The following is a 23,017-nucleotide window of genomic DNA, read 5'->3' as shown; positions in this document are numbered from 1 at the left end:
TTCTAATTCCAGAGACCTATACATCTAGCATTTAGGATATCCTAAGAACGAACAAATCTGAATCCCCTCTGGAGTCCTGAGGACCAATACATTTCAGACCAAACTCTGCCATAGGTTAACTCAATGGAAAGTGTTAATAGAGCCAGAAATGTAACACTAAAAAAAAGGCACATGACTACAATGTGTAAGAAAATAGTGCAGGGACTCATGTCAAGTGTGGAATGTGGGGTTTGTGCTCATCAGAACACTCTCTCAAGTACAACCTAATCCTAGGATGAAGGGCACCAGGATAGCCACGACACATAACAGAATCCATTTCAATCTAGCTTCCATCCCAGTTGAAGTAAAATGTATTAGCTGCTCTAGCGGATTACTATGCCAGAAAATACAAGATGAAGGTGATCCTGTTGATTCTCCTTTCAACCTTTCCTTATTAACCATATTTTCCTGGACCATCTGTCTGGGTTTGGATTTGAAGCTGTCCTGATTGTTCCTGCCTGGTAGGGAGGTTCTGGAAAGTGGGTCCCTTGTGGGAGTTGTGTGGAGTATGCCAAGGTTCATTACCCTCTGCTCCATTTCCCTTTCTAATCTAATCGAGTGTTTCCCAAATTTGGGTCTCCAGCTATGTTGGGACTACAACTCCCATCATCCCTGACCACTGGTCCTGCTAGCTAGGGATGATGGGAGGGCCAAGTTTGGAAAACACTGATCTAATTCATGTGAAGTAGTTGACATTCTACACAGGCTCCTTGCTGATGAGCCTCTGATAGCTGCTTCTGCAGTTTCAAATCATACTCTACAAGCCTGAGTAAGGATCTTTACCCTATAAAACTGATTATTTGAATAATATGAGTATTCTATCATATGCCTGCACCTGCTTTGAGATGTAATTATAAAATATGCACAGAATCCATACATACCTTGCTCTCTCTCTACAAGAAATTATTGTTTAGTAGATGACATACTTATACCTGTGTAGTTGAGAGAGAACATGCTCCCTGTTTAGAATATGGTGCTGTTTATCTATATTCCTTTTATGTATGCATCTCTGCTCATTGTGCAAGTGTTGTGGTGGAAAGGGACTGAAATAGTAGCAACAGTACCATCTAAAGGTGGTTACTAATGAGCATATCAAAACAATTATATGATTAAATGCCTTACCTTGTGCATCATACACTGCATGAAAAATACAATCCAACTTGTATTTTGGATGTAACTGCTGTAAAATGAAGTGTTTACCCCAGGGGGATAAATCTTAATCAAATTTCTGTAGTTTTTATTTTAAAAAACCAAGATCACATTTCTAACCTAGAATACTTGAATAAAGAAATTTATTTTTATGGATACTTGTTTAAAGAAGGAAATATCACATATTCCTCAAGATGAAAACCAACCTACCTTTTCATGTGCTAGGGAATATTTTTTATTGTGTAATCTAAAAATCAAATAAATTCATGCCGATGGTGGTATGCTGAGCTATTTCTTTAAAAATAATAATAATTCAAAGTGAGCCAGGACAAGGGCTTTACCTCCAGGGGCACTGGCTCAATCCACTTGTAGGAAAAAATACATTGTTTTCGCCAATGATATCAAGACTCTTATAATCAGGGTACAGAGGGCTTCCTCTGAAGCTAGGTTTCAGCTGCTGACCTTCAAACATGCAGGGTTTCTTATTTTAAAGGTACAACGGAGCCATTAAGAGGAAATGGCCAGTGTTTTGACCTGTCACGGTTATTTTGCAATTATTTACTTTCATACCAAAGAACATTGCATAACTAGTCCAAACACACATTTCCTAGTAGGGGTACTGGCACTGTAGGTTCTCTTTATAGCTTCTACAGGTGCAGGCAGGCATTTAAAATGGAACACTGAACAAAAGGGATCGCTCAGTCAGTGGAGCATGAGACTCTTAATCTCAGGATCGTGCCCTATGTTGGGCAAAAGATTCCTGCATTGCAGGAGGTTGAACAGGGGTCAGCAAACTTTCAGCAGGGGGCTGGTCCACTGTCCCTCAGACCTTGTGGGGGGCCAGACTATATTTTGGAGAGAAAAAATTGAATTCCTATGCCCCACAACAGAGGTCAGCAACCTTTTTCAGTCGTGGGCCAGTCCACCATCCCTCAAAACATGTGGTGGGCCGGACTATATTTTTTTGGGGTGGGGGGAGGAAATGAACAAATTCCTATGCCCCACAAATAAGCCAGAGATGCATTTGAAATAAAAGGACACATTCTACTGATGTAAAAACACGCTAATTCCCAGACCGTCCGTGGGCTGGATGGAGAAGGCGATTGGGATGGATCTGGCCCCCAGGCCTTGGTTTGCCTACTCATGAACAAGATGACCCTTGTGGTCCCTTCCGACTCTACAATTCAACGATTCTGTATAAATGAATCCTGCCTTGCTCCTGAACCCTCTAGCAGGAAGGAATTAAGAATGTGGGAGGCATGGCCAGGCTCCTGCCTCTGCTGTTAGCGCACCTTGGTTGGGAGAGGGACCTGAGCAGGGGAAGCTAGTAAATAAGCAGGGCCTAGTAGAAGTTAGCTGATGCAGCAAGCAGTTGCTTTAAAAGCCTGTGCAGAAGAACAGCAACTGCTTCTTGTCCTCTTCAACAAGCCTTCTTTTCAGGTGCTGGGGCTGTTCCTTAAACTAATGCCTACTGAATGCCTGAATTTTTTGCTCACCAGGTGTATGCTGAAACCAAGAGTTGAGACCAAAGCACAATTAAGATGAAAGGGAAACCTGGAGTTTGAATTAAAAAGCATGCAAGACATGCTAGAGCCCAGGCTTCAGCAAAGCACTATGGAGACAAGCCTTTTTGTGTTATTTGCTGCCCAGGATGTACTAGGGTCAATTCAGAAGCCTTTTCCCTGAGAGGCAGCAGTTGTGTGACTCACAATACAGGACAGTTTCTGACATTTACTTCCGAGGCTTCCCTTGTCAAGCAGAAGGATCTTGCTGCAAAAGTCTTAGCTGATAAAAATATCCCTTAACTGCCACAGAGCTTTAAAAAAACAAAACCACTCTGATAATTTTTTTCTTTTAATTTTGAAGCAGTCAAAAACAACTAGGAAGGCAGTAAAATTAAGAGGTCCATCTTGTTCACTAGGGTGATACCACCGTTTTAGTGTTTAAAAACATTGGGTTAATGTTTAAGTTGAAAAACTGCAGACCGTGTTAAAGCAGCAATGGTAGCTTTTATTTTGAGGGTTTGTCAGCAATGTGGACTATTATCTTTTGGGTGTAAGAGCCCTTTAACAAAGTCAATTGCAGCTACTTGCTGGAGCTCAAATCTGCAGCAGGAATGGAGAGAACAGAGGGTGAGCCAGAAGCTGAAGAAAGCACCAAACCACACGACGGTGCAGAAGCTCCCGATGGAGGCTGGGGGTGGATGATTATGCTTAACTTTTTTCTGGTAAGTAAGAATTGTAACAAAGTCTGTGGAGGTTTGGTTATGGAACATTGGAAGCTCCCTTATACCGGGCCAGTTCAGTATTCTCTACACTGACTGGCAGAGGCTCTCCAGGGTTTCAGGCAGGAGACAACAAGGGATTGAAACTGAGATCTTCTGCATGGGAGACTAATGCTCTGCCACTGAGCTACAGTCCTTCACCTTTATGTATATTGCATTTTACATAAAAAAATGGGGGTATTTGCACAGGGAATGAGGTCCACACATGAAATAAGACCTTACTGTCGACTTTTCTGGGGTTTCTTAACCCTCCCCACAAATTTAAGGGGGTGCAGGGAGTACATAGGGGCAGTGTTCCATTGCACAGGTGGACTTTGTTCCATGCATGCAACCACTTAGTTGAATGCCACTCTGTACATTTTCAGAAGCCACAGAATAAAACTGGGGGCAGCGTGGGGGGGGCAGAATTTGAATGCTCAACCCCCAAAAACATATTAATAGCCAAGAAGAGAAACATTAAGGGGAGGGGTGCACACCATGAGATTAAATCTCCCACCTAACATTTTACAACCACAGAGTGGTGGGGGAGACCTCAGACCCAGCAGGGGTCCCAATATTGCCTGTGAGACATTTCCCCAGACCAGACCCATCTACCCAACACTGGACTACCTATGTAGGCAGGTAAAGACATGGCTGAAAAGGAGCAACCTTGAGCTTAAAAGTCTGTTCCCAATTGCTCCTTGGCAAGTAGGGCTCCCTTTCAGTGCTGGTCTGCACTGACAGGGCTCTCTTACTAAAGCCATTCCCAGTAAGAACTCTCCCCCTTGGGAACTTCCTTGGCAGCCTATGGGACACTTTCAATACTCATGCATAACAAAATTTCCCTTTCAGTTTGCCAGGATGGAACTAGACCACCAACTGCAAATCTGTGTCTTTCAATGCTTGCTTAAAAGCCATAAATTGAGCACAGTGGATGGGTCAGGGAATGAGAAGTGGAGAGTTGGGAGGGATGTTGCACCATCCATCCCTCTCTTCCCATTCCTCTCCTCCCAGGCTACTTTTTCTCCCAGGTCAGCTAATTTCTGGACTTGGGAAATCTCACTGGAGTTCAGCACCATTTCATTTAGTTTCACATCAACTGTGAGTGATCCAAAGTTAAAAGCCATCACAAATTTGCCCAGGGAATAGCAGGTGTTATTCTAAAAATGGAAAATGCTACATTCTGTAGGGCAGGGACAAGTGGCAGCAAGCAATACACGTGCTTCAATTTTACTGGATGCTTTGTTTCTTTTAAGGTAAATGTATCTACAATGGGAACAGCGAAAAACTTTGCCATTTTCTTTGTGGCCTTTCAAGAGCATGTTGGCGGTTCTTCTGAACAAATCAGCTGGATTGGTTCTATCATGTCCTCACTTCGATTCCTAGCAGGTTAGCACAAATACGGCTGAATATGACTTCGTGAAGAAATACTTTATTTGAAGAAATAGTCTTGAAACACTTTAGTGGTACTTTTTACACATGTACGGCATTTGTTTGCTGCCCCATGGGTTGCTTACAATAAGAAAGCAAAGCCTAAGTAACTACTGTCATTAACCTATGTATACAGCCATCCTGAAAACACTTGAAAGCTTATAAGCATCTAAGACCAGGGTGTAAGAACAGACAATGCGTAAATTACTGTTTAGTATAGATGCACATCAATGGCATCCACACTGTCAATATGGTGGCAAAATTCAGGTTTAGGGGATCTACTTCATTTTTTCCTTGAACCCTAAGGTCTCCCCAGTGGAGCAAGGAAGGACATAAACTGCTGCTGGTCTCCCCCAAATTGCCCAGAGATAAACCAGTAGATCCCAGACCACCTTTGGGCCACCCCTGATGTAGTGGATAGTGCTGGGCTTAAAATGGGGACACCTGAACTGAAATCTTCATGCTGCCCGCAGAACTTACTGGGTTAATCACTGTCTGTCAGCCTCATCTATCTCACACAGAAGGATAGGAAGGGGAAATGCCATGCATACGACTCTGAACTCGGTGCAGAAAAGAGGATACACATGTGATAAGTAACTCCACTAATATTAAGGACTACTCTCATCAGCCATGTTGAAGCAAATTTTTTCTCTCAGCTCTGTTTAGGCAACAGAAAACATTCTCCTGACAGCTCTATTATATAGTTTCCAAAAGTTAAGCATGTGCCAGGTTCAATATTCCCTAAAACTGGCAAAAATGTCTCTCCTTCTGCCAGTTGTACCCCTTTCCCCAAGCCACCATGAAGCTGTTTTTCTTCTCTGTTGCAGCACCACTGGTAACCGTAGTATGTGAAATTATAGGAGAACGACCAGCATCAGTGATTGGGGCTTGCCTGGTTGGCATTGGTTGTCTTATCAGCATTTTGGCCACAAACATCCCCTTTCTTTGTGTGTCTATGGGATTCCTGACAGGTGAGCTTACCTTGACCATATGTTTAAGAATCAGCCACAGTAACAGAAAAGTCTAACTGGAAATAGAAAAACTGAGTAACAGTCAGGCTAATGTTGGGTTGGGGGGGGGATTTTGTTTATTTTTGGTCTTCCTGCACTGCTGAGACACAGGGCCCAATTTAGAAAAAGTTATGGGTAACAAACAAACTCTACCTGTTGGGCTACTGGAGGCACCTACAGGCAAGTGCCCCCTTTCATTCATATGTGACCCACTAGGTAGACAAAAATATTTTGTTGCACATGCCCTAAAAAAAATTACATTGAAGAAGGTGAGAAAGACATCATCTGGAGTTCGTTTTGTCAGCTCTTAAGATTACTTTTGAAATTGAATATATATGTGTGTGTGTGTGTGCGCGCGTGCTTATTAAAATATCAAGATATTACATTTTGGTTTGGGCAAAATAGTTCAACAAAATAGTTCCACTCACTCAATAACTTGAGCCTGTACGACAGAAGCTTCCCTCCTCCTTTCGTTGTGTGGCACCCAAATCTAGGGTTGCCTACCACCCTTCGGATGGGCCCAGGAGAAGGAGCATCTTTCTTATGTGTTTCTTTACATTTTAGGATTGGGTTTTGCTAGCTTGTATCAGGTAGCAGCTGTGATGATTGTCAAGTACTTCAAGAAACGCCTGGCTCTAGCCAATGCAATTGGCCGTTCAGGAATGGGACTGAGTGTTATACTAACACCATTTGTTCAAGTCCTGATAGAAACGTATGGATGGCAAGGTTGGTAGCTTTCACTTCCCACATTTCATTGTAATTACCACCTTATGTGTATCGGCTTTGAGAGTGGGACAGGGGAGTGCAACCCTGCTACTCTTATTCAATCTCTTGGTGGCATTTTATACTATTGACCATGGTATCTTTCTGGTCAGGAAGGCACTTTATTAGTAGAGTCATTCCCATCTGCATGGTCAAGTCCAGAGAGCAGCACTGAGGGAGTGTGCTTTGCTCCTGAAAGGAACAAGCGCATACCTTTGCGGTAGTCCTGAATACATCTGTCATTAGAGGCCCAAATGATCTCCGTAGCCAGGAAAACCTTTTGCAAGTGGAAGAAGACTCCTTGGGGAGTCCTGGGAAGGAAGTAGAAAAGCCTCTGATATCTTGCCTTAAAGAATGCCAATTCTCCCAGCATGACTGAAAATTAACTTATTTTAGACCCTCTGAATGTCACCAAAATGTTCCTTCAGAGGGGGTGCTAATAGAATTTATTAACATTTCTATTTCCCTGTTATTGCAGCAGAATGTCACATCTCAATCTCTGTCTAATCATTTAGGTGCCCTACTGATATATGGTGGCGTGATGTTGAACCTTGTTCCTTCTAGCATGCTACTACGACCGATTAACATGATGAAAAAGAAAGTTGTAAGTATTAAACACGAAGACAAACAAACACCTGTGCACCTAGAAATTGTAGAGACCACTGAAGACAGCCAAGATAAAACTGGCACCACAGAACCGAACAGAGCAGATCCCCTCGATCATGAATCCATCAGTATGAACAATCTACAGCATGTTGGACTACAATTAGCCCCAGAAAACGACAAGTGTTCTGAAGTGCCAGAGAACGGGAGCCACAAAAACAAACATCCCAGTCGGAATGGTAATCAAAACTGCTTTCCAACAAACAAGGAGGGAAATTCCAAGCCGCAGCCTTTTTCTTGCAAGCAATGCCATGTTGATTTTTCCCAGCTAAAAAACCCTTTCTTCTACATTTTCACATGGTCTTTTCTCTTCAGCCAGCTAGCCTACTTTATCCCCACTTTCCACCTTGCAGCCAGAGCTAAAACACTGGGCATCGAGCCAATGGATACTGCTTACATCATTTCAGTGGCTGGTAAGAAAAACTCAACTTCTAAAGTGGCTTTCTTAAGATCTCTGCATGACAGCTTCACTAATAATTCACTTTGGGTGAAGAGAAACTAATTCCTGTAGAAAAGAAATGTAACACTGCTTATGACTCAACATACAACTCTATTAAAAACAACCACCCAAAGACCTGTTGTTTTTAAGTATGAAATCAAAATATTAGTTATAAAAAGATCTCATAGCAATACAAGAAAGGATAAAAAAAATTACAACACAACAGAAATGATCCTGGGAAAAACTGAATATGATTTTGGATTAATAAATAGCTCCCTAGAAACATTGACACTGGTGTGCTGCGGCCATCAAGAATGTGTTGTTGATAATAGTAAATACAATACACTGAATAACGGAATATATCTCATCTCTTTGTCTCAAATGTGTGTTTTATATGCCAACTGGTGTGTTTAATCTGCCACCTCATCTATTTTTTAAAATGTGTCTTAATCAACTTCTAAGTAAATTGTTCTGCACAGAATCTGTTCCCCTCCCCATTTGATATTGTATTATGAAATAAGAAACAAACTCCAGTAATTAAAAAGACTTTATTAAATGAAGCCATTGTCTACCATTGTAAGACAATGATACATAATAGGGATCAGCAAGTAGACGTTCCAAGCCCAAATCCAGTCACCCACCCAAAATACTCCCCTTCCCTCCAATCTGAAATTTGCCAACCAAAAACCAAGAGTGGCATATGAAGGGAGTAACATCTGTGGCAAATGTACTTGTCAGCAAGCAATTTTGAGAAGTAGGAGTTGGAGACTTGGGCCCTAACCTAGCAATTGCATGCAACTAAGTGACTGTTTTAAGAGAGCTAGTTACTGAGCAGGGATACAAAATATGAGACATGCAGACTGAAGGTAATGGCAAATGGCCATAATTTCGAATGTGCAAACTTTCTCTTAACAAAAAAACAAAACAGAACGAAACTGGCTGCATGCATACATGTAATCTTCTACATAAACAAGTTTGCTAGACTGCAGCCAGTATATTTTGTTGTAAAATGAAAGGAGGGGAAAAGACAGCCAGGGCTTTGAAAATATTTTTAGTACTTGTTCATAAAATATTTCACAAATGGCATATAAAAATCTGGGAATTCCTGAGGACCTCCCCCCCCCCCATGGGCAGATTACCAGGATATCACTGTTGGCGATTAGTAGTGATGAAATACAAAATTCTAATGGATGGCACTTACCTTTCAATTAAGCAGATCAACAAATTAGTCCTGAACAAAAACAAAAACAATCAATGTGAGCCACTGATGTTTTCATAAGAATAGCAAGTAGTAAGCTAAATTAGAAGTGGCATAAAAAAGACAGCAGGTTTCCTGAGCTGTTTTTATTTTATTTTGGGAGGATATTTTATTTTTTTTTTTTTTTAAAGTATTAGATCTCTGCAAGGAAATATTAAATGTTAAAGAGATAAAAGGTAGTAAAATAACATTCTTTTTTTTCATGTAAACTGCCACCAACCTCTGGGCTTGAAATTTTGAATTTTCACATGTATTTTACAGAAATAAAAGGAGGGTACAAACTCTTTCCTTTCTGACCTTTTATCTGTGTTTTTCAAAGCTTCTACTACATAAATTCTGTTTGAAAATTCATTATTTTTCTGCTTCCCTTTAGGTATAACAGAGACAGTCAGCCTTTTGCTCTCTGGTTGGATTGCAGATCAGAACTGGATCAAGAAATATCATTACCACAAGATGTACCTCATTTTTTGTGGTGTCACTAACCTGCTGTGTCCTCTTGCCACAACCTTCCCATTACTTATGACCTATTCTGTAGGCTTTGCCATTTTCAGTGGTGGATACCTGGCTCTGATACTTCCTGTACTGGTAAGCAGAAGAAAGCAATTAATCATCAAAAGGCTAATAGCAAAGCGATCCAGAATTATTATAAAGCACAGCCCATCCAAAACTTTCACCTACTTCAGTTCACAGAAGATAAACCAGAAAACTAAAAATGCTCTGAACATGATATACCTGAGGCTCCATTTGTACATAGGAACATGAGAGAGAAAACCTTACAGATGCTCTGAAGATCTATTTGATTGAACCCAATGCATTTTGAGTCTGTGATTCTGCCTCCAAAGCATTAATTAAACAAGTCTTCTGTACGGCCTCAGAACCAAACTACACATTACTTCTGTCACACTTTTGAAAGTGTGCTTAATTGAACCCCTTTGACTTGGGCAGGGTGGGGGCATCAGTTGTAGGGCTCTGGTATGAAATGTTCTCCGAGTCTAGATTGCTCTCTCCCTGCTGAAAATCATCCCCTTCATAGTCATCCCCTCTAATTTCAGATTGCTTAAACCTGTGGTGGCCAATCTTTTTTAGCAAGCATGTCACAGTTCTAAAATATGAGACTGTTCCATTCTACTGCAAGCTACATACATTTATAGTCCTTGGGTTGGTTTGACCTCAAATATTATATATTGAGCTGGGGAGAATGCAGTGGTACAACACTGGATAAACAGGGAGGACTAGAGATATGACTCTAGTCCAGGCATGGGAAACTTCCAACCCACAGAACAAATTAGACCCTAATTTGCTCTGTGGAATCATTTTCCCCAAACATCACCCACCTGATATTATAAATGGGGTCAGGAGTGTGGGATAGATAAACATACGGTTGTGATCTGGAGCTTAAAGCGTGCTTCAGGTTGTTCCTCATCAAATGAGGCTTGCTGACAGTAAGCTCATTTGAAGTTGTACATCTGCTGCAAGTGTAGTTTATGTACCTGTGAATGGACATTTTTCTTCTATAGACTGGCCTTGTAGATAGCTATGCCTGTCTGCAGCAGAAAAGTCTCCATCTGTAGATGGAGTTTGAATCCAAACAAAACCTGCAAATGAAAAAAGTGAGACTCACTGTGGGCACCAAGAAGTTGGTTGGGACTGACAGTGAGCTCTTTTGAAGATGTCACCTGACATCACCATAAGGGCGTCAGGTGTCAAAGTAGCCCTGGGGTATGTGAAGGGTCAGGATGTAGCCCTCTGGCTGGAAAAGGTTTGTCACCCCTGCTCAAGTCTATGCCAGAGAAAGACCCATGTGCCTATCACATCACACAAACCTCTACTGGCTATGCCAGAGATTGGTCACCTATGGCTTAATTGCAGATGGTTTATTTTTATTATTGTCTTTAAAAATGTATTTCTAAACATGCAAATGAAGGGAACATGCAAACTGTTTTCAAAATAGGGGACAATGTGTAGAAAATATTTATAAAACATATAAATAACACTGATTGCTTCAACAGGTAGAGTTTGTAGGAGCCTCCAGATTCCACAGTGCTTTGGGACATGCCTCATTCATTGCTGGCCTTGCAGTCCTCGCTGGACCTCCTATTGCAGGTAACTTAAAACAACCTCTTCCTTCCATTGAAAGAGTGCTAGAATTCCTTTCTTGTCAAAAGCAAGGCTGAGTAAAATTTGTATCCAACAAGGTCACTGCACAAACTGAATGACCTCCACTCATGCCACAGAACTTCCCTTCCCTCTCCTCCTCCAGCTGCTTCCCCTCCACATCCCCTGATATCTGCTCTGATGTTTCCCCCAGCAGATTTCAAAGGGTGCAGGGAGTCCTCTAGGAGAGGAGAAGGAAGGGAAAGTTCAGTTGCACGAGTGTTAAGCTGTTCCACTCACACAATGACTTCACTGGATTCTGTATTGGGTTTTCCCCTCCAAAACACTATCAACAGACCAACCTATTTATGGACTTTCATTCATTTTATATTAAAAGTCAGCACAAAAAAGGGTCTTCCTTAACCCTGTTCAAGGTGTGTGGAAAAGGAGTATAAAGCATGCATTTGTGTTTTTAATCCTTCCTCTTGCCTGTGGGGTACAAGCCTCTCTAGAAGAGAAAAAAAATCCTTAGGAAGTAACAGTGAACTGTTGCCCACCCACAAGGGAAATAAGCAGCAGCAACTGTGTAGCACCATCAGTTTAAATGTTAAACAATCTCATATCCTTCCACTTCCTCTGTTTCCCTTTTGTCTATTGTAAAGCAACTTTGTGAAATGCCAGGTACATAGATAATGCAATATAAATAAAAATAGTAAGGAAAAATATTGCTCACGGTTGCTGCAGGCTGGGTATTTGCCTCCTACCTTCCTTCTTCACAGCTCTGGCCCTCTTTCGCTCTCACGGTCTTCCCTAGACTGTCTATTCCAGGGGTAGTCAGAGTAGTGTCCTCTGGGTGTTGAGCTGCAGCTCCCATCGTCACTGATCACTGGCCACGCTGGCTGAGGCTGATAGGAGCTGGGAGTTCAACAACGTCTGGAGGGAATCGTGTTGGTTATCCCCATGGACTAGCCTTTTCCCTACTTTGTCTTTCCCTTTTCTGTGTGGAGTCCTCTGGAAAAGAATCAATGGGCACATTAGGATAAATTATGATAATGGAAAAAGGCCCTAAATCCTCTCTCACAGTCCCATGTGATAAAGGGTTCCTTTGCCTCATTCCCCTGGAAAAAAATTAATACACCTCTAGCATGTAACTGACATACCAGTAAAAGGAACATATGTAGCTGTTAGCCAATCAAGTTGCAGCAGCATAGGAAGCAGCCAGGAACAAAATGACAGATAATCCAGAAAAGCTGGGGTAGGGGAATAACCTCTGCATTCAGACACTGACAGTTCAAATCCCTTGCATGCCTATTGAGATGTAAGCCCCATTGAATTCAATGAGGCTGGAATCCTTTTTTTAAAAGGAGAATGGAAGGCAAACAAACTATCACATCTACTTTCCTGCTAGGTCTTGCCAGCAAGGTGAGAGAAAAGGTGGAGGAGCACTCTCACTGTGCCAGCTATAGGGCTGACAGTTTCCTCCCTAGATTGAAAGGGTGTCAGGGGACTAAAAAGGATTTGGAGCCAATTCTTCCCTTGGTTTGCTCCCAACACCCTGCAGTGATTTCCATAGCAGCAAGAAGTAGGCACCCAATGTTGGTTCTCCCTTTCTGCCCTCACTGGGACTAGAGGAATACAAGGCCCCTTTCCTGTGACATCCAATGTACTTGACTTGTTTGATTTTTAAGGTGGTACAGACCCATTCAAAAGAGAAAATAAATCCCATTTGCCCAGGCAACCAGCCAATGCTGGCTTGTCCTGTAACGCTGGCAAATTTCATTGCCAACTAGGAGAGACTTTCACCTCCAGCTGTCTTTCGTCCTGCATGACTGGGTGAGAATGTGGATGAGGAAGCACACCTACAACTCCACATTCACATTCCTGGAACTGGGTAGTTTCACATTTCCTGTGGTAGTGTTCGTGTTGTAGAACCACGTGCCCTCTGAGTTCAGGAAAATGCCAAAGTTAATGTCATTTTGGCAACTTCTAAAAACACATTTGTGCTCCCAGGCCTTTGCTTGTGCTCGTCTCCAGGAAGCTGCTATGCCTTTTAACTCTGCCCCGAGTTGCCTGCTTTGTGTGTGATTTTAGTCTTCAATCTGTTTTTCAAAATGGCTAGATGTTGCCTCAGGACTTACGTAGCAGGCAGAATTGAAAACATAAAATGGAAGTTGAAAGGATGGCCAAATCCCTTCAGTAACCTTGGAGTTTGTTTAAAACCATTGTAATAGAAACTCGGATAGTTCATTCCCTTTCTAACCTGTGGCATACAAGTCCAACAGGCTACTAGAATGGTTAAACAACAGTGTGAAGAAAAAGGCAACTTGGTGCCCTCCAAATGTTGTTAACTACAACACCCACCACCCCTGAACATTGGTCATGCTGCCTGGGGCTGATGGGAGCTCTCTAGTCCAGTAGCAACTGAAGGGTACTACACTGGCTACCTGCACTTTTAAAATGAGGAAAATAAAGAACACAAGGTTTTGGGTTTTTTTTGGGGGGGGGAAATCAAGCAACAAGAAAGCAAACAATTAAAGCAATGAAGAGGAAACTGCTAAAGGCATGAGCAAAACATGTATTTAAATGCAGCAGGTGTAGGAAACCAACCAGGGAGACATAGTACCTTAATGAAAGGTGTAAAAGAAGTACTGAATAAGGAGAGGGAGACTCCAGAGGCTAAATGGAATCTTTGCATCACTAGTCACTGTGGTAGAAGCTGCAGAGAGATCCAAATCAGAATCTATTGTTATCTTGGAGGGCATCTGAGGTGCTGTGTCAATACAGGCAACAAATGAAGATGTTTAAAGCTAACTGACAAATTACAAATTAACAAGTCACTGGAGTGCAACCCAGTCACATTACCTGAGAGTTCTTAAAAGAAAGAACATGAAATTACTGAACATGCACATATTGGTCACTGATAGTACCCCTTTTATTAGCACTTTCAAGTTGGCTAATTGTGTGTGTGTGTGTGTGTGTGTGAGAGAGAGAGAGAGAGAGAGAGAGAGAGAGAGAGAGAGAGAGAGAGAATATCAAGTTAAAAGACTAAAATCAATTAGAATTATTTGGGTCAAAAGCAGCAGATAGGAGAAATCATACAGCCATTATAGTGTCACAAAAGGCAAAGTAAACTTAGCTTGAGATAAGGGGGTGATCTGAACTGCTAACACGGTTAAAGAACAGGAAGGCGAGAGTATAAAGTACAAAGATGGTTCTCACAATGGAGCAGTAGGGTTCTCAAAGGATGTGCGTTGAGATGCTATTTAACTTCATAAATATTAACTTCATAAACCTGGAGCCAAGGATAAGCAGTGGAGCTGTCAGGACTGCGGATAACACAAAATTACTCATGAGTGGTGAAACACAGGTTGTGATGAACTCTAGAAAGATCTCTCTAAACTGGGTGAATGACTAACAGAAGAATAGCAAAGGCAATTCTGAGTAAGTGCAAAACAGATTGAGGTTGAATCCTGACAAGACAGAAGTACTGTTTTTGGGGGACAGGAGGCGGGCAGGTGTGGAGGACTCCCTGGTCCTGAATGGGGTAACTGTGCCCCTGAAGGACCAGGTGCGCAGCCTGGGAGTCATTCTGGACTCACAGCTGTCCATGGAGGCACAGGTCAATTCTGTGTCCAGGGCTGAGACCCTGCCTGCCCGTGGACTGTCTCGCCAGAGTGGTACATGCTCTGGTTATCTCTCTCTTGGACTACTGCAATGCGCTCTATGTGGGGCTACCTTTGAAGGCGACCCAGAAACTACAACTAATCCAGAATGCGGCAGCTAGACTGGTGACTGGGAGCGGCCGCCGAGACCATATAACACCGGTCTTGAAAGACCTACACTGGCTCCCAGTACGTTTCCAAACACAATTCAAAGTGTTGGTGCTGACCTTTAAAGCCCTAAACGGCCTCGATCCAGTATACTTGAAGGAGCGTCTCCACCTCCATCGTTCTGCCCGGACACTGAGGTCCAGCGCCGAGGGCCTTCTGGCGGTTCCCTTGCTGCGAGAAGCCAAGTTACAGGGAACCAGGTAGTCGCACCCACCCTGTGGAACGCCCTCCCACCAGATGCCAAAGAGAAATAACTACCAAACTTTTAGAGGACATCTAAAGGCAGCCCTGTTTGGGGAAGCTTTTAATGTTTAATAGGTTACTGTATTTTAGTGTTTTGTTGGAAGCCACCCAGAGTGGCTGGGGAAACCCAGCCAGATGGGTGGGGTATAAATAATATTATTATTATTATTATTATTATTATTATTATTATTATTATTATACAAAGCAATGGGGTCTTAACTGAAACTAATGAGGGGGAAATGCATTTGCTTGAGTGCACACCTCACTGAAAATGTCAGCTCAGGACACAGTAGCAATAAAACACAAAATGTTATTATTAGGAAAAGAACTAAAACAGTCTCTCTCTTTGATATAAATCTAGTGTGGCAGCATTTGCAATATTGTGTACAATTCAAAAAGGACTGGAAGGGGTACAAAAAACAACAACTGAAATGACAGGGGGCTGGATAAACTTCCCTAAAATAAAGATTTAGGGCTTTAAGGTGTTTTAGTTTGGTGGGAGAAGTTGACTATGGTGTGGCATAAAAGGTTTATAAAATTATGCATGGTGTAGAGGAAGTTGATAAAAAAAGTAATTATTTCATGGAGTCAATCAGCAAAATTGACACACAGTAGATTCAGAAGTACTCTTTCACATAATGAAGTTAACTTGTGGGGTAAGACTGCAATCCTATGCACACTTTCCTGGAAATAAGCCCCATAGAACACAGTAAGACTTATTTCCAAAGTAAACCAGCATAGAATTGCACAGAAAAACCAGATTCATATCAAACTCCATCAGCAACTATTAGCCCTGATAGCTAAATGGAGCCTGCCTCTGACTGCCAACTGGCCCCTGAATGGGGTAGATCTACTTGCATGTGGAAGCACCCCATGAATGGAAATCTGTATAAACAGTCCTCCACTGGGAGTTCATTTCAGAATACCTTGAAACAGACATGTATTCCAGTGAAGAAAAAAGAGTGGGCCCTCTGGTGGCACATTTTAAGAACATCTTGGCAGAGGACAAAAATATTGCTCAGAGGAAAACTGGTAGTGTTACTTAAAAAAGGCCACAGGGATTTATTTATTTATTTGTATGTATAGTACACCAGTCAGATATCTCAAAGTAAGAAGCGTATCTCATCTGATTGCTGTGTGGCCAGACTGGTATTTGTTTCATGCTCCAAAATGTATTGTACAACAAATGCTTTGGGTGGGGCAAAAATAATCTTGAGTATTGTACTGTGGACTTCTATAGTCTTGCAGAATAAACATTTAAACTCAGCTATTTTCCTTGGCCCTTCTATATAAGCTCTACAATAGTAATGTTGTGGGAAATGAAGTGATATTCAACTGAAATATCAAAAACTTAAGTAACTGAACTCGGATTCCCTCCTACAGGTTGGCTACATGATTACACTCAGACATATGCTTACTCCTTCATTTTTGCGGGCAGCTGTTACCTTGTTTCTTCCCTTTCACTATTCCTTGCACCAGTAGCCCAAAAATGGAGGCAAGAAAAAAGCTAAACTGACTACATAAGCAAGCAAAATTCTGCAGCAATTGGAAGAAGCCATATCATGTAACATTTATAACAGTTTGTTGACTATGTAATAAAAAGAAATAAATTAAAGGACTTTTCCAAAAGATATCCTTTTGAAGCTGTGGTGCCTTAACATACCAGTGTGATAGTAAATTTATATACTATGAAAACTGAAATTAAGTATACCTTCAAATCCTGAACATACAACTGAATGCCTCTGCCATAAAACAATGTGTTTTTAACACATTGTTAGGTACAAACAAAATTGCAAGAAACATTTTTAATAGCCAAGTCTAACAAGCCTGGTATCCCATGCCTTCCCAATATCCCAAAACACAGAAAAAGCTAACTCACCTCTGAAGGTCCAAATACTAGCAACCTAAAAGTGTGAAAGAGGTCACTACTTAAAGAGTAAGCAGAAAACCCAAGGAGGAAAAGCTGCTTAAGGGGATGAAAGACATTTAACAGCAAATGTCCCCCTCCCGCCTCCGAAAGTCAATTCCATTTCAACAGTAATTTGTGAAATACAAACTGTCTTCAGAATCTGGACAGAAGACAACACTGCTGGCTCTCACTACACCGTCTCCTAGAAAGGATTAGAGAGTAAGTTAACCATAGGCATCAAGTTTTAAATTTTATCAAGTACCATATATTGGTGCAACAGACCTTTTCATTACAGAATATGGTATATTGGCCTTTTAGGTTATGTTAAAAGTGGTTTAATGGTGGGGGGTAATAGTTTGAGAATGAACAAGCTTCCATATGTAATTCTATACGCTACAGGAAAGCATCCTTTCCTATACTCAAAAGGAAACAAGGGCCAGAAAAAGATCAAAGATCATGTCACTTCTGATGACCTACAGGGGCTATCACACAAAATGAACAAGGAAATCTGTCAACAGTCCCCTTAATTTGTTTAGTTCACAGGTTACAAATGCCCAGAGGCATTTCTGATCATCACACACACGTTTTGCTGCATGTACATAAACACACACATCACCACTTCTTGGCATATACACTTAAGACTGAGACACTCATGTTTCGTATTCTATGGGAAGGGACCATAGCTCAGAAGTGAAGCACATGCTTTTCATGCAGAAGGTCTAGATTCAATACCTCACATTTCCAATGTTAAAAGTCAAAAAGTAGCAGGGGAAATCTCTGCCTAAGACACTACCAATCAGAGCACGCAGCACAAGGCGTCAGGGACAAAAGTATCACCTGGTGTGAGGTAGTTTCCTACCTATTAGTAGCAGTGATTTTAAAACGTAATAATTATTATATCAAATATAAATCCATGTTCTTTGATGTAGAAAGTTTGCAACATGTCAAGTGGCTCCATGTGAGAACACTTTTTCTAGGCAGCAAGAACAAAGTATCCACTTGCTAATCACCCCTGTGAATACCCCGCCAGCAAATACCCACTAGATGGCAACAATGGAATATCTATCCTTGTACATAATGCTGCTACTCAAATTGTCTTCCCAATGGAATGGGATGCACAAAGAGAATTACCATTTGTATTTAACGTCAGGCAGGCATTTAAAACTTCCTAGCCATGAGGGTGAACTGACCAAAATGTGAGGTATTAAACCCTGTAAGGTGGCACAAGCCAATAATATGGTGCATACTTTTGTATAAGAACTCAGGCAACTCCAGCTAAAAATCTAATGCATCCCTACGGACAGGAATTGTGGCTTGTCACACACTTGACAATCTTCTTTCCCAGTTCCAGACACTAGTTTTATTGCGGCCAAGTGGATCACCATTCATGATGGGTGGGCTGGGTTTGACTTGTGAAGTCTTTCATTGTACAGCCTGGTAACAGACAGCACTAGAATAGATGGCCTGCTGATCTTAGTTTCATTTGAGTTGGTTTGATTAACTATGCTACTAAGGATGTTTCAGTAAAATAATGGAACGAGCCGAACAGAGAAACATGCAAATACAACAAAGATACGAAGGAAATTGGGATCATTCATATTTACCTAGACTTGACACTTTGCAGTTATGGTAAGTTTGCAGGCCAGATCTGAAGGTGCTTCTACTAAATAGAGGTAGAGTGGTGTTGAACTGCAGACAAAAAGATATAGAAGGGAACCCCATCACCAGCAATCCCAAGTTGGGCAGACCTTGTCCAGCAAACAGGAACAATTCCTGATATGTACCATCTGTATAGACAGTTTCACAAGGACACCAAAACAGATATCCATTTTATTCCATCAGTGGGCTGCTACCATGTTTACCAGAAATACATGTTCCAGGGAAATGCACTGATTTCGGATTTTCAACATTAGCATGGCAATGTGAAAACTAATTACAGTATGGCCAAAAATCTTGCTTCATCTCAAAAGCATCCTATACCTTCCATCTAAACATTAAATCGCACTAAGATGGCAAAACCAGTCTAGCTTCTGTTGTTCATGTTTATGTACAGATACACACTTCTTTACTTTGGGTGATAGCTCATTTGCTAGCTATTTTCAGGGCTGCGTGTAGCCCATGCATCCATGGAATCATCAGCTCCCTGTCCTCACCAGAATGTGTATGTGTGCATGAAAATAGATCAGCTGTTTTTCATATGATCTGCTGCAATACATACACAATGTGCTGTCAACTACACCATAATGTCACCCTTTTTCTATACACTGCTTCACTTTGGGGGAGCTGTGTAGACATCTGTCATTAAAGAAGACAAACATTCCACAACTAAAATAAAAAAAATCCTTCCAGTAGCACCTTAAAGACCAACTAAGTTAGTTCTTGGTATGAGCTTTTTTATTCCACAACTAGTTTAACGAGTCATCTTCTTCTTGGCAACTTCCTTTTCAACTGTATTTTCTTGTGCATTTATTCACTGTAGACATCATGCTAATTGATCTGATGTGCAACTGACCCGTTTCATAATGCTAGAACTCAGCTACTTTACAATCTTAAGTCCCCATGACCTCATCTTTTGCTATAGTGCAAGTAATGTACAAACATCTGTACAGAAATAATGGTATAGAATCCATGTCATTTCAGCAAAACAAAAGCCTGCAACTTCCAGACAAAGAACCATGTAAGAACTGAAAATGAGTAAAGATTGCATGCTGCTGATGGTGGTGGTAGGTAGAACAAGGAAATTCTTGTATATGAAGCAGCAGGAGGGGAGGATGCTACCTGGTTATTCCCACATGTTTTGCTGTATTTTAAAACATTAGCATCATTCCCCCCCTTGGTTCTTCAGTATTTCAAAAGCCTCAAATCCTATTTTTTCTAATAAAAAGTTAAAGGTATATTCATAAAGAATGGACAAGGTTTTTTATAATATTTGTGCTGCAGACAGGACAGGCTTTAGTAGACTATGCCCTGCCATTTCTTAATTATGTCTACTGATTTCATCTGGAAGAATGTTAACTGCACAGTGGCTTCTCTTACTTTGCATACTTCTGCTTCTGAAAGTCACTGCAGCCATAATATGTTGATCTATAAATCTCTGCTCTTCTCTTCAAAGCCTTAACCGTACCTCTGTCGTGACATTAACTATTGTTACTAACCAAACACCCTTTAACTCTGGTCTTGCAAAACTGCTTCAACCCCTGCTTAACAGGGAATCTCACTGGCCTCATTTTAACAATGGTTAAGGTTGATGAAGACATTGTGGCAAAGTGGATTTACAGTAGAGAAGGGACCAACATTACACTGACAGGTGCGTAATTTCCTGGATCACCTCCTGTATCTTGTTTTATAAATTGGCTGTTACATTGGTTATCTTCCAATCCAGTGCTTAAGGAGGACAAGTTTAGTGAAACGAGGTGGTAGGTAAGTAGGTTGGTTTAATAATAGTGGGGTAAGAAAAGAAGCACACAGGAATCCTTCAAGTGCAACTAACTTTTGGTACGTAAACGGAAGTTTCATTGATATGTCTTAGCACTGGTGTCACTGAATGTATTCCTGAATGATCTGGAGTCAGCAGAATGGAAAATGAAATAAGACACCCCAAAACAGTCAGTTAAGTGTTAATACAACCAAGCTCTCCAGAAAGAGAAAGCACCCTGCGTGAAGAGGGTGAAGTTTTGTGATTGGCACCTCCAGCTTCCATTTAGGGCTTACTCATGAGTGCTTTTGCGAGTTATGTATCTGAACAATTCCACCAATCTTCATTGTTGTTTGCCAGTTCACTTTTAGAAACAGTAATTATTTTACTACTTAGTTATTAAATTTCTATACAGCCCTTCATCCGAAGATCACAAAGGAGTTTATGGTGAAGTTTTGGTGGTTGCTTTTTGTCCTACGTTATCTAAACCAGGGTTGGGGGACCTCTGGCCCTCCTGTGTCCCCAACTCCCATTAGCTCCAGCCAGCATGGCCTATTGCCAAGAATGACAGGCACATTAGTCAAACATCTGGAGGGTCACAGGTTCCCCATCCAATCTTATTCCAATCCCAACCAGTCATTCCCTATATCCAGAGAAATCATTCTCAAATTCATTCCATAATTCCCCAACAAATCCCTTGTGCTCTTATTTTTCAGTTCACTAACTGTGTCTTTCTCATTATTCATATTAGTGGGGCATTTATTATTGTGAGACAGGGCCATAGCTCACTGGAAGAGCAGCTCCTTTAATGAAAAATGTCCCAGGTTCCATTTCCGGGTAGGGCTTAGAGAGAGCCTTAAAGTCAGAAACACTGGACAGCCACTGCCAATCAGTACTAAGCTAGATAAACCAATGGCCTAATTCAGTGCAAGGCAGCTTCCTGTGTTCCTATATTGAAGTAAATTGCCTTCACCTCTGACTCCCCCCACCTGTGACCCAAGTTGTACATGCATTTAAGTTTAGCATTAAAAAAAGAGAGAAAACATTATATGTGTTTGGGTAGTACTGTAATCTTCCTGTGTGTACTTTGTTATGTGTGAGTGTGCCCTTTCAGATATTCAAAGGTGGTGCAAGGACATGCATAGAGATCCTCAGTCCCATGTCCCTACTCTCCTCTCCCCTCCCAAAAAATGGGTCTGAAGGGGGTTTGAATGTGCTTACCAAGCCCCATTAAGACCTTCCACTTCACACAAGAAGGTTGTGAGTAGAGCAAGCAAGGACATTGGGTGCATCAGTATGCACACATCCCCTTCTCACCTGTAACTGTTTTTTGAGCACCTGAAGCCTATGATGTCATAATTGTAGACAAGCAGTATACTTCCATGCTTCAGGAACATGTCATCCACTCTGTCAAGGAAAAAGCAGGAGGGTGCAAAGTTCACATTGCCCCAATGCAGTTACTGGGAGGAGCAGCAAAAGTGCCAAATTCAGTTCAAATCCACCCCACAACTTTAAAGGGGGCCTAGCACAACAACCCCTGCACCTATCTGTATGAAATTTGGCAAGCTTTATCTACTTAGAAGAGGCTAACTTCATCTAATTGTAAAGAGGGGGCAAAGAGCTAGTTGTTGATGACCCCAGCCTGTTCACTGGAAAGCTTTAGATTTTCTGCAGCAAGGCTCTGCTTTGAACCCAAATCCAAGCTAGGATTCTCTGAAGTGGTACAAGGCAAACCAACCTGCTTTGTACTTCACCAAGTATTTTCTTCTGAGCAGAGCCCTTAATCTTACTGAGTGTAAATGACATACCTAAGTACCACACACTCTAACATTACACATTAGATGATGTTGATCTAAATTCACAATAACTCACCAGGAAATGTTTTAAGGTCATAGAAGAACTCTGCTAAGGGTATCATAGCACTGAAAAGGGCAAGTTAAGTATTGGAGAAATTAATGAAAATAAAACTTTACGGTCCAGACATGCCATTACACAGATACATGGCACAGAAACTTTTAGAATTTCATGTACAGATCAGGCAACTTATCTAGAAAACATGTATTGTTAGATACAGTGGTGCCCCGCAAGACGAATGCCTCGCAAGACGAAAAACTCGCTAGACGAAAGGGTTTTGCGGTTTTTGAGCTGCTTCGCAAGACAAATTTCCCTATGGGCTTGCTTCGCAAGACGAAAACGTCTTGCGTTTTTTGCAAGTTTGTTTCCTTTTTTAATATCGTTAATACAGTTGCGACTTGACTTCGAGGAGCAACTCATAGCACGCGGTGTGGTAGCCTTTTTTGAGGTTTTTGGTGATTTTTGAAGCTTTTCCAAAACTTTTCCGACACCGTGCTTCGCAAGACGAAAAATTTGCTAGACGAAAAAACTCGCGGAACGAATTAATTTCGTCTTGCGAGGCACCACTGTAGAAAGGAACAGAGAAGGAACTGTAATGATGTAATGGGATGATGCATCTCCCTTAGGTCATAGGGTTACCAAATGTCCCCGGTTTCCA

At 41.5% G+C, this 23,017-nt stretch overlaps 1 protein-coding gene and 1 long non-coding RNA gene across 2 annotated transcripts; one reads left to right on the top strand and one right to left on the bottom strand.

Moving 5' to 3' along the window:
• Positions 1 to 2,091: 2,091 nt before the first annotated feature.
• SLC16A4 (solute carrier family 16 member 4) lies at positions 2,092 to 16,692 on the top strand (the record flags this gene model as incomplete). The annotated part of the gene is made up of 8 exons (XM_081194192.1): positions 2,092 to 3,415; positions 4,708 to 4,840; positions 5,710 to 5,853; positions 6,457 to 6,618; positions 7,170 to 7,730; positions 9,388 to 9,599; positions 11,024 to 11,117; positions 16,565 to 16,692. The coding sequence occupies exons 1-8, from the start codon at positions 3,305 to 3,307 to the stop codon at positions 16,690 to 16,692; spliced, it is 1,545 nt and encodes a 514-aa protein (XP_081050318.1). The 5' UTR covers positions 2,092 to 3,304.
• Positions 8,286 to 22,557, bottom strand: LOC308586995. Its single transcript, XR_014008176.1, has 4 exons — positions 21,823 to 22,557; positions 10,505 to 18,779; positions 9,498 to 9,596; positions 8,286 to 8,987 (listed from the first exon to the last, which is right to left on the bottom strand). It is a non-coding gene; the product is annotated as an uncharacterized lncRNA (long non-coding RNA).
• Between the last annotated feature and the right edge of the window lie 460 nt (positions 22,558 to 23,017).

The sequence above is a fragment of the Podarcis bocagei genome (assembly GCF_964188305.1).
Source record: "Podarcis bocagei genome assembly, chromosome: 5".
NCBI classification, from domain to species: Eukaryota; Metazoa; Chordata; class Lepidosauria; order Squamata; family Lacertidae; genus Podarcis; species Podarcis bocagei.
This window is presented reverse-complemented; position numbering and strand designations above follow the sequence as displayed.